Raw genomic sequence first — 12,716 nt, forward strand, 5'->3', positions numbered from 1 at the left:
CCAGCTATTCCTTCTTCCGCCTTCATTTTTCAGATTCACTGGAAGAGAGGAAAACCACCAGCAACTAGTTCTTGCTGTAAAAATGAGAGCAACACCACATACAAGTTTAAAAGTGTAGAGTACATAGACTTAATGCACAAATATCAATCACTTACTAGGAGGATAAGGAGACAAAAATACATGTTTAGAGTCATCTGTGAAATCTTTTGCTGACTTTTACACTTTGTACTCCGCTTGCAGACATCAGTATATAATACCTGAATTTCGGCCTGTCTTGAATTCTTTGTTTGGCTGTAATAGGAACGATGATGGGCTGCATGGGAAGAGCAGTGGGTTAGTGGATATGTGTATGTCACAGACTCTCCGGCTGCGTTGTCACTGCTATGCTCATCATGTGAGTCCACCCCTTGCTAATGTCTATGTATATAAATGTTGGCGCATATTCACTAACATCAAGTATGTATTTATTTACAGCAGAAAAAAGCCCCCAACCAGTGCACTTAACACTATAAGTGAGTATGAGTAGAAAGTTTTCTGGAAACAAATGCACCACAATATTTTAATATATTGTTGTTGTTTTTTTAAAATACTTGGGTAAAAATCACAGACTGCTTAAAGTCTAGAACCCATGAACAACATCAAACGCTGTGTTTCCCCCTTTGAGATGCTCTGCTAGACTTTTACTGAAGCCACCTTCAGCTTGTTTGGCTTCAGTTTTGTCCTCAGTAAATCTACTGGACTGAGATCAGGTGGCTGACATGACTTTTTGCAGACTTTGGCTGAATCTGAGCACAGCATACAGTTCTGTACACTTCAGAGTTCCTCCAGCAACTTCTATATGCCAATACCATAACACTGCCTCCACCATGTTTGACAGATGATGTGGTTTGCTTCGCATACTGAGCTGCTTCTCTCTTCTTCCATCATTCTGGTACAAGTTCATCTTGGTTTCATCTGTCCAAATGTTTTCTTCATGCTCTTTTGGATGTTTGTAGACTTTGACAATGATACATCTACCTCCTTGAGCGTGTGCTTGACTTGGTGAGACGTTGCGAAGCTGTTTTGTCTCAAACATGGAAAAAGATTCTGTCATCTTGTCTAGTTGTCTTCTGTGGTTTTCGAGGCCTCTCGGTGTTGCTTAGCTGGCCTGTTCATTCATTCTTTTTAGGAATGAACCAGATTGTTAAGTTGGCCACTCCTAAAGCTTTTGCTATCATGCTGCTATTTCCAGCCTAATGATAGCCTCCCTCACTTGCATCGACATGACTTTGGACCTCAAACTGAGTATTCCAGGGAAACAAAACAAAACAGATAAAAAAGTCAACTACCCAGCTGCTTTTGTTCAGTCAACCTGAACCCCATATTAATCATGTGATTTCAAATCTACTGAATCAAAGTTACAAAAAAATTATATTTTAATGTCCAAAAACTCCTGGAACTAAGCGCATAAATAAGGTAATAATATAAATGAATGATGCTGCACAGCAATGCTCAGTATGTTGCTCTACGAGTGCTGTGGGTGTTTAAAGCAACCAAAGAAACCGACATCTGAAACAAGCGTTTATTCAGATTGAGAGACAATCAATCTTATGGACCTCAAGAACAATTTCTAAGAAAGACGAAATTTTCTGTTTTTCTCTCCTTCTGTGTGTTTCGGTTTCTGTGTGTGTGACAGAGAGAGTGTGGGAGGCCCTCCAACGCTTCCCATGGGGAAGCAAGACAGTGATGAGTGTCAGTGGGTCAACTTTGACACATCCTTCACTTCCTCAATCCGCACACACGCTGACTGATGCGTTGTGCGTTGTGGAAAGGGGAGAAGAATACGAGTCAAGAGGGGTGAACGAGAGTGCCCGTCAACAAGACTCACAGGGCAACTAACAATGATTGACACGCACAAACAATGCGACCACGTTCAAACCCCCCACCCTCCTGAAAGACAATGCCAGGGTTTCACACACACTCACACAGCCCTCACCCCTGGCTTACAAACAGCCCACCCTCTTAAAGACACTCACATTCATTAACAATGTCTCTCTCGCTCTCACCCCCTGTCTCGCTAAGGGACAATAGTCGGGTGTCATACATGTCTGGAGCAGAATTAGCCGTTGCTTCCTCTCCCTGTCAGGAGAAACAAAGTTAGCCTTCCTCAGAGCTCCGCGCAGCTCTATTTATAAACAATAACAAGGCTCACCCTCTGCAGGGCTTCACCAGAGAGCAGCTCCACGCATTGTTTCGAGCGGATGAACATCTGTCTGTGGCTAATGTGCAGACGCCGCAGATCCTCAGCTCTGAGTCAGTGAGGGGCACACCTTCAGAAACTTTATCACTTAGTTTTACCTAGAAGTCCTGCAGGTTAGAGCTCCACTTTTTTGGATGCTTGAGCTCCATTCAGAATTATGAACGTATAAAGTTTGCAGCTGTCATCTGTTGAGGGTTTCTCTGGCACACATAAAGTTTGGGTTTAAGGCTCCTGTAAGCCTTTCTTGCACAGACACCGAGGTGTTCTCATACTGCTCTCCAGGCTGCTTTGAGGATGTGTCACGCGGCCAAGTTCCATTCCTGAATTATTTCAATTTCATTTCCTTTATATAATTTTAAAGATAAATTATAGAGATGTGGGTAGCGAGTGACTTTTTTCCCCCACAGTCTCAGATTCAGCATCCAGTCTTGCTGTCCAGCTCATGTGCAGCTGTGACACAACCTTACATCCCGCGGACCACAGCAGACCTTCGTGTACTTGCGAATGAGGAAAGAATAACACCGGCATTTAAGGGATATGTAAGCAGGATTTTGTGACATCGCCAATGGAAGTCATAGTCGAGTACGCAGCTTAGACAAACTTCTGATTCAGAACAGCATGGTGCATCCAGCAGTTTAGCTTGTAAAGGAAATATTGTTTTGAAAAAATGAATTTGCTTTCAAAAATATTTGTACGGTGCAAAAAATTTATGTTTTTCAGAAATTTCCTGAAACTGTCTTAAAATTAATCTTTTGCATTTTTGTTTTACTTTTTGTGTCTAATTTACATTAAAATAGAATAGTCTTTTATTGTCATTGCGCATGTACAATAAAATTTTGGGTTTTTTCTGTTTCTGTGTTAGATCATCCAGGCTATATCCTGCCTCATGGATTTATGTCATTTCCATTTTGAACAAAGGGACACTAAGGCCTCAGTCACATCAATCTTTAGACATTTCAACAACCGTCTGGCAACCATTTGCCACTGGGTAGAAAAGATGTATTCACTGACAGTTTGGGAGATTGATTTTCACAGCTCCAGTCAGGCAGACCTCAAGCCCAGCCAGTGAAATTGCGTATTCTGCAAATGGGTTATGAGCGGTTTCTGGAAGTTGCTGGCAGGATCTTGTGTGAAACTGGTATACGGTGCCACACCTAAAGCTTTGAGATTGATTTAGTTGCTAGCAGGTTGCTGGAGCAATCTGATAGCAACCAAAGCAATCACTGAGAGCTTTTTGGTGATGCACCTTCTGTGTGACTAATTTCACTGAGCCACAGCCAGTTCCCGTCCATAACTTGGTTGGGGAATGCTCACTTTACAGTAATGGCGGGAGGTCTCTAGGAGGAGCACGTTTAAAAGATAAACAGGGAAGTTCATTAGGTAGCAACAGTTTTATACAGAAATTCATTCTGAATACTCAAGCTGACTCCAAGGACACAGCCTTAGTTGAGGGATTGCTTCCTCTTAGTAAAGTTACATTGTATGTGTATCTTTTAACATTTGTATTTATTTCATTTTAAGGCTTTAAATATGTTTTCAGCACTTCCAGTGACTCAAGTCAAGACAACCAGTAATCCTACGAGAACAATCGCTCCTCTGTTTCTTCTCAGGACCTTCCCACTCATGAAGCTTATTTTAGGGCTTTATAAACGCAGGGATGGGATGAGATAGAGAAGACATGCAGATTAAATTATTAGCCACGAGCTGAGTGAGTCAGGATTTTATTTTTATTCTTTTTCCCAAAAGGAGAAGATGATGAGCAGCTTGAAATTAAATTAAGAAGTGATGATTTGTTGCGGCTTTATGATTTAAAGGAGATTCTTATTTTATATTTTTGTAAATTCCTCAAAACCTGATGAGATTTCTTTGTAATCTTAGTTTGTCCCTTTTCGAATAGCGCGACTGTTTCATACTCAACCTTGTTAATTAATTGTGTTTATGACTTTTGTGCGCATTAATATAATTAGTGGGAAACAGACCTCACCTTCACCGTTGCATCTGCTGGCAAAGTTCGAGCAGAACATCGGGAAGACTTTAGCACATTAACAGTTTTTCGTGACTTTGTTTTGTTAAGGAGTAACCGAGAGTTCCTGAATGCGAGTTCAGCATCATTCATCAAAGTCAGTCTGTCAGCGCTGCAGTCCTGCTTGATTTACGCTCCCAGCCACATAAGCTCTGTTCAGGAAGTCACATCTAAATAAACCAATACAACTAAAAACCCGATGACATGTGGACCATTGTATAAATATCTACAGCCGAAGTAGCGTAATGCAGAAAATACAGGCGGCATGCAGCACCAAGCTGAATTTGTTGGTGAAATCTCCCTTTAAAACAACTTCAAAGCCCGAATGTGCACAAATACCTCAAACATTTCCTTCTGGTAAGACAGTCTAGACTCAATTTATGTCTGCACTGATTATATGTAATTGCAGCCCAAAAAAAGAGGAAAAAAAACCCTTGTGGCTTACTAATAAACTGGAATTCAAAACCCTTTATGATTGTACAGTAGAAGAAGCAGAGGACGTGGAATCAAGAAGTTAATTTCTAAATCAGTGCTTTAAAGTTTCACATTTTGAACTGAGCTCACACCACGTGCATCGATATTCGCCGTTTGAGAGGATTTGGCAGCTCTGCAGCGTTTGCAGAGACCAAATGACTGTCTGAGGGAGAGGACATGCAAAACGGGGCTATGATTGGAGAAAAGGAGATGGAGGAAAATATGTGAAAACAGGAAATTAGACTTGAAATGAGAAAAGAAGCGAATACGAGACAGAAAGGGCAACGTAGGTGAGCCGTCACCGAGTTCTGGGCCCGAGTTTCATTCGATTTGGTGGCCTGATCCGCGGCGGGAGAAGAGGAGGGCGGCTGTGGGGAAGGGGGGGAGGAGGGGTGGATTTGATGATGTGGTGTTACGGGCCCTCACCTTCAAAGGGCGGCCTCTGAAAGGCCCTACTAATCACAACATGTGATGAGACCGGTAGAACAAAGACAGCCGGGCAGAAAATAACAGCGTGGGAACTCTGGGTGAACTTGAAATACAACAAGAGGGCTCACACCCCCCGCCTCCACCTCCTCCTCCCTCCACACTCAATACACAAACACACACACACACAGAGTCAGAAACTAATGTGGACGCACACCTGTGTTTATTGTGACAAAAGCTTCAGGTTGCATGCACTCGGAACGTGTGTGAACGCAACTCCCAACACACACACTCACACAGGCACCAGCTCACCGCTGATCAGCTCAGCAAAAGGTTGTACCTTGTCTGTGTGTGTGTGAGTGTGTGTGCTGATATAAGCGTAGCCTTGTACAACAACAATAAGATGAAAACAGCCCTAAGTGCTTCCTCTCATTCATATAAACCAAACAAGGCAGGCCTTCTCTCTGAGATGACTATTACGCCTCGGGTTGCCTTCGGCTCCCACTGATAAGGATCTCCATATTACTCTGAGTGCGTGTGTGTGTGTGTCTGTGCGTGTGTGTGTGTCTGTGCAGGCATGCTCCTAATGACTGATTTTTCAGTTGCTCTTTATTAGCGTAAGATTAAAACGACAATCCCACAGCCCCTCGGAGAATGAGTGGAGGTGCACTACGTTCTTATATATCACAATAAATGTTTAAAAAGTCTGATGAATTGAGGTTTTATGTTTCCTCATTACATCCTCACAGAGCACATTTCCTCGCTTTATTCATAGCCCTTCATTGTTGCTGCCTGGTGCAGATATTTCGCAGGATGCATTAAATGAAACTGCCTTCAGTGACAATTTTGGCTTCTCTTTTTTTTAACGCGAGCTGGGATAAAAATGTCAGTTTGTCACCAGTTTGTTCCCATAATTCCAGCTGTACCTCTGCAGTGACATCACACACAGGAGTCTTTGAGGATTATCTTATAAATGCAGTGAAACATAAACATTACATCATCGTGTTTAAAGTGAGCAAACTGGGCAGTGGGAGTGTGCTTTTTCATAATTTATTATTTTTAATCTTTTATTATTTATTATTTAATTTTACGTCAGGTTGTTCTTTGTTTACTCTGTTAATTATAGGTAAGCTTTTATTAAATGTAATATGGTTTACTCAGAAATGATCAAAGGCGCTGCAACTTTTTTTTTTTTAAACAAATAGCTCTTTTGTGATTCGCCTGTTTTGGTCGACAGATTTATTTTCACTTTTTTGCTGAATGCAAAATAAACTTAGTTCTTTTCTGTTTCTCTGCTGTAACTCTTATATCACCAGACTTCGATGTCACAACAGACTCATTTTGTAAAATACTGAGAAAAAATACTCATTAAATAAATTGAGCCCCATCTTTGATAACCATTATACTGGATCATTATCAGGCCTCAGAAACATTAATAGCTGAGGAGTTTAACACTATACCAGGCAGGTTAGACCTAATGTAAACTGAGGTGGTGTCATTTTAATTAATGCCCTTTACAGACTATTAGAAAGAGGTGTTAAATGTGAACAACAATAAAACCGTGGAGTAAAATTTGGCTTTAATATGTTCCTCAAATGAAATGAAATAGAAGTGAAAAGCCACTGCAGCCTATGAGAGAGATGATTACTTATATACTGTTAATGATTCAGGCGTTTTTCATGTCTATCACTGTGCGCTATTCTTTAAAACACCGCACTGTCATTTAAATATGCCGCAGACCGGTCCCTGCAGGAGACCGTCGCCTGAGGGGCTCCAGCTCCATATGCATTACATGAGTGCTGCACGCATATACAAACACACAGCAGCAGCTCTTGTCAAATTATTTGGGGAGTGTGACCATTATAGGAGCCATCAGTCGTGCGCTGGTGATGATATGGAAACTCCAGGGAGAGCGGACAAACCGCTTTGATTGCATTACGGGCCTCTCGCTGACTGCTCTCACAAGCCCTTGAAGTGCCCACGGAGTCTTTACCGTGCATGAGGTCTCTCTGTGGGGTAAGATTAGACTTGGTGGCTTCCTCTGGTTGCGGCAGCGCTCCCTGTCTCTCCTCCCGGGCTGAGTTAGTATTGGATTACAGGTTCACACGCTCGCTCGCAGACCGCCCGTCGCCCCGACCAATTGCTCCATTCATTCCAGAGCTGGAGCCGGCCGTCGGCCTCTGATTGGTTATCAGCGCCGGTTAGGGAACTTTCCCACGGCCAGCGCGTGCTGACAGCCGGCCAGCCACTCCTCATCGCCACCGGGGACACACACGGGGGAGGAGGGGGCGGACTCGCGGGAGCAGGGTGGTTGGGGGCGGGGGGTGGACAGTCATGGACCGAAAGTCCATTGGACCGATGTCAAAGTTTTCCAAAGATCCTCCGTGTTTGGGAAGCTCAGTCACTCTGTCAAATTGAGGGGGAAAAAATCCCAAATCACGTCGTGAAACCTGTTTTTCTTTAAAAACTCAGCTGTGATTTCAGAAAAAAGACGCCGAATGAAAAGAAAAAAGCATTAAAATAATTTAAGATGGGGAACATAAAGTGGTAACAAAGGCTTTCTGTGGTCTTAAAGAAAAAGTATTATTAAAATGATTCAACAGGGACAACGTGTGTTAATGGACATCAGTGTAACAAACATATTAAATGTAAAGATTATAACTAAACTGCTGATTTCAATCTGTAGTCCCAGTGCAGGGTGGCCCACATCTTCAATATTTAGCAGACTGAACTGTTCTACGATATAAAATATATCCGAAACATGCACTATGAAAAATATCTGAACCTTTTTATGTTGTCAGTCACGTCTGTTTAATTTATAGCCTATAGCACACTTAAACAACAGACGTTCACAGGCACATTTACATCACTAAACTTCAAAAATTAATTAAATAAATAAATTCAGTTTTTAAAATACACAAAAGGTTTAAAGTTTTGTTTATTGTGAAAAGTAAAAGTCGCAGTCATGGTCATTAAAATGTACGCTCATAAGTCATGACCCACCGCTCTGTTTTACATAAGCTTCCGTTACAGGTGAAAAGTATTGAAGGTTTTTCAGGGCATCGAAACAGCCTCAGAGTGGGAGATCTTAACTCTCCCCCAGCCCTCAAAGCGCACGAAGACGTGCTTGGGCTAACTGCTGTCTCTCAAACCCGAGACAGCTTTGTGATTGGCTGATTTGGCGCCGGTCACCGCCCCTGTTGCCCGACGCACCGTTGAAATGACACCGTGGGAAAGCTGAGCGCTTCAAACAGAGGCGCTCCGGGCAAACCTGGGCAGAAGCGAGTTTGGCTCACAAAGTTGACCCACTGAAGGAACTACTGCGCACGAATCAAAATGAAGAGGAATCACGATTTTAGCTCCTCGGAGAGCGAGCTGGATGAAACTATTGAGGTGGAGAAGGAGAGCGCAGATGAGAATGGGTAAGTCATTTGGCCCTGAAGTGTTTCCTTCCTCTAAAGTGGTTCAAGTTTGTGAATATCTGTAAAATTTCACTGTGCGGATATTGACCAGACCTCCCCGTTCCACCTTCTTTCAGGAATATGAGCTCCCCTCTCGGCTCCATGTCTCCCTCAACGTCCACTCAGGTGCAGGCGAGGAAAAGGCGTCGAGGAGTAAGTGAATTTATCTTTCTTGACCTTGTTTGTCACCAAATGTCACATTTAGCAGGTCTCATCTCTAATCTTTAATGATCTTTTCTCAGATTATTGAGAAGCGACGCCGTGACAGAATCAATAACAGCCTCAGCGAGCTCCGCAGGCTGGTTCCCAGCGCCTACGAGAAACAAGTACGCAAAGTCTCCCAGCTTAATGAGCAGTTAACACTCAGGAAAGCTCACTGTTTACCTAAAATCTGTTGGATTGTTAAAATCTTATCTTTTCCATTTTCTTTCATCCCTGAAGGGTTCAGCCAAGCTGGAGAAAGCAGAGATTTTGCAGATGACTGTTGATCATCTGAAGATGCTTCATGCTGCTGGAGGCAAAGGTACGCTTATTAATTTTAAATATGTTTAAATGAGGCACACATAGCTGGTCTGGCCAGATCAGCAGTGGAATTAGTCTCTTTTTTTTTGTGTGATTGATATGTCATTATCCCAAAAGCAAGGGCTCAGTGGTTCATAACAGTTTCTTTTTTAAAGTTCAGAGGAGTTGGTGGTTATAGAATCTAATTTACTGTCTTCTTCAGGTTACTTTGACGCCCACGCCCTCGCGATGGACTACCGTGGTTTGGGTTTCAGGGAGTGCCTGGCTGAGACGGCTCGTTATCTGAGCATAATCGAAGGCTTAGACAGCGCAGACCCTCTGCGGATCCGTCTAGTCTCCCACCTCAACAACTACGCCAGTCAGCGTGAGGCTCACTCCGGCCTGAGTCACCTGGCGTGGGGTTCTGCTTTCGGATCCCCCGCTGCCCACCTCACACACCCCCTCCTCCTCCAGCACCAACAGGGTGCACAGCTGGCACCTCTACCCCGCAGCACCACCAGCAGCCCACAAACTCCTCTGTCATCCACCTCCAATTCATCGCCGTCCTCCTCCTCGCCGTCATCCTCCGCGCTGGTTGCAGAGACTCACATCCCGGGCAGGCGCAGCGGCAGCGTCACCCCACACTCCGATCAAGGTCAGATCAGGATTCCCTCCACCACTGCCGCTCCCACCACCGTCCTGCATCCTGCTCTGGTCCCCTCGTCGGCCTCCAAGCTCTCCCCTCCACTCCTCTCCTCTCTCTCGGCGTTCCCCTTCACCTTCAGCACCTTCCCCCTCATCTCACCCACCACTGCCATCAGCCCCCCGACCCAGAACTCCAGCGTGGCCAAACCCTACAGACCCTGGGGTATGGAGATAGGAGCTTTCTGACTAAAATGAAAACTCAACCTGCGTACAGACTCGACTCACTTCCCAGCTGAGCTGGACTAAAGGACTCAAATTCTTTATTTTCCTGCTAAGAAAGTGCTATTTTTTTCTATGATGGTGATGATGATGATGACATCCCACAGAGGATATACCTAGTTATAGTTTTTTTTTTTAATCATCTGTAATGTTTTTTTTTTTTTTTTTTTGTTCTTTGTATAGAAGAGAAGAAAAAATCAGTGACGAGGGAGACCGTGACTAAAAAGCAACAAGTGTGATTTACTATGTTGATTGATCTCTGTTCCTGCCCACCCCTTTTAGAAGTTTCACCCACTGTAGTCAGTCTATCAGGAATGGCTTTTCCAGATGGTCAAGCAGCCCCCGCCTGTCGAGTTCCTGGGTGAAAGGGGGGGGACACTTTCACCCTGGAACTCGGGTGTTGGTACCACAGTTACAGGGGATTGAGAGTCACCCCCTATTTACAACATTTTATGGGGTGGAATAACCAAAACCAGGTGCTCGTCTGACTGATAGTGGGAGCAGACGTCAGCTACCAGCTTGGTTAAAACAAAGCTAAATGTGATTTACCCACAGCCTCCAGTGTTCATGTAAAGCGTTGTTATTTAAACTCGCTTCCCTCAACTTAAACTTCCTCTCTTCAGTAAATCCTGTCCTTAACAATCGACTGATTAACAGCTTTTTAACAGCTATAGCAAAGTTCCCGCTTCTTCCTAATGTAAAAGATGTTAGGCTTTTTTTTTCTTCTTATCACCTAGTCTCAAAAGTTTTTTTGTATCAGCGTTTAGAATCAGAAGTTACCAACAGGAAGCTCATCTCCGTCTGTAAGAACAGTTGTAGTAAATGAAAAGTAAATAAAATAATTACATTTCCAAAGCCTGTAGACAAATTTCTAAATGCAATTGCTTTATTTCCAGGTGATGTTTTGGTGTCTCCTAGCAAACCTCACTGTGACTGTGTGCATTTCATGGTTGTACAAAACACAAGCAAGCGCTGACAAATCAGATTTGCCTGCTTTTCAAAGGTCTTGCTGGTGGTAACGACAAGCTCCTTGCAATAAAAAAAAGAGTTCTGATAAATCACCTGCGTATTTGTTCAAGTGTGCTTGGATTTTATTCATTGTGGTGTGAATGTGCTTTGGTGTGGTATGGTACGTGTGTTTGCTTGTTGATGCCTCCAGTTGTTTGTGTGTGTGTGTGTGTGCAGTACATGGCGACGCCTGGTATCAGATGAGGCTGCTTGTTTCTCTCAGCAGTCCTCTGTGTGTGCACAGGAAACCATTAACAAGGAGGGGATATCCTGGACAATAGCAGCCGGCCTGGCCCCATGTGCTCCGTGGGAACTAGAGGAGGGAAAAAGGAGGGAGGAAAGGTTGGAAGAGGATGAAGGAGGAAAGTAAGGAGGGATGGAGTATTGGGTAGCAGATGAAGAGAAAAGGGCGAAGAAAGCAATGGGAGGGGTGGCGGAGTCAAAGGAGAGAGGGAGCAGGAACCTGTGAGAAAGGAAGTGTGCATCAAAGGTTTTTGTCTCTTTGCCATCATTTCAGCCTGCACCAGCTGCACCTTCTGTTCTCAGCACAGTGCCCCAAATAGTCGGCCCGGTCGCCTGCGTAACTCTGACTCTTTTATTTCTTTGCTGTCGCCTCTCTCCGCTTCTGTCTAGTCATCCTACTTCCATTTGCTGACGATGATGCAGAGCCAGGTAGTGATGTAAGCCTCTCTGTGCAGCCGAAAGGCAAGATCAGTGAAGTGGAGCGAAGACAGCTTGTCTTTTGTCGCCCTCAACTGGTCATAAGTGGTGCTTCAAGTCGTCGTGGGCAAAGGATGTTTTGTTAATCACAGCAAAATGGGAATATTTCACAAGGAAAAGGACTGAAAGAAGTTAAGGAAACCTATTATGCATAATGAAATCTTATATTTTTTAGGTTAAAGCAATACTGCAAAAATGCACGCTATTCTAATAGCATTAGAATGTTTTCTGTTATATTAATCCACTGGAAAAGCTCATTACTCTCATTTTCCTTTTATAACTGGGGCTGATGTCAGATTTTCACTTTATGCTTTTTTGTGATCAAATAACAACATTAACTCAAAATCTGCAGACAGTTATTAAAAAAACAAAAGGCTCTCAATCAAATGCATCATTAGAGGCCGTGATTTTTTCTTTCTTCATGATTTTATGTGTAGTTAGGTACCATCTAATCTGTAATGTTTTATCTATGTTTATGACTTTGTGTCTCTTTTTCTTTGGTGTTTGTGTAAAACAGCTGACTGCAGCACTATGCCCATAACAAATGCCAGAGAAGTTACTTTAGTAGCCTTAAACTGGTTCAGGTATTGATCTCTCACTCCAACCAGTCGGGCAGATGGCCGCCCCTCCCTGTGTCTGGATCTGCCCAAGGTTTCTTCCTGTTAAAAGGGAGTTTTTCCTTCCCACTGTCGCCAAAGTGCATGCTCATAGGGGTCATTTGATCGTTGGGTTTTTCTCTGTATGTATTATTGTAGGGTCTACCTTACAATATAAAGCTGTTCTCTGATTCGCTCACACTAATGCTAAGTTTTACAGAACAAATAAATACATGATAAATGTTAAAATAATACATAGGTAGAATCTTTGATGGCAATTAAAAAAATCAGTATTTTTGTTACTTATTTATATATAAACATTTAAAATAAAACAGCCAATTAAT

The 12,716-nt window shown here is 43.2% G+C and overlaps 1 protein-coding gene across 1 annotated transcript; it reads left to right on the top strand.

The window, feature by feature from the left end:
- The first annotated feature begins 8,467 nt into the window (after nt 1-8,467).
- Nucleotides 8,468-10,015, top strand: hey1 (hes-related family bHLH transcription factor with YRPW motif 1). The gene is made up of 5 exons (XM_085148912.1): nt 8,468-8,584; nt 8,701-8,776; nt 8,866-8,949; nt 9,065-9,146; nt 9,348-10,015. The coding sequence occupies exons 1-5, from the start codon at nt 8,499-8,501 to the stop codon at nt 10,013-10,015; spliced, it is 996 nt and encodes a 331-aa protein (XP_085005038.1). The 5' UTR covers nt 8,468-8,498.
- The last annotated feature ends 2,701 nt before the right edge of the window (nt 10,016-12,716 follow it).

This window comes from Neolamprologus multifasciatus, chromosome 22, assembly GCF_963576455.1.
Source record: "Neolamprologus multifasciatus chromosome 22, fNeoMul1.2, whole genome shotgun sequence".
Classification (NCBI taxonomy): Eukaryota; Metazoa; Chordata; class Actinopteri; order Cichliformes; family Cichlidae; genus Neolamprologus; species Neolamprologus multifasciatus.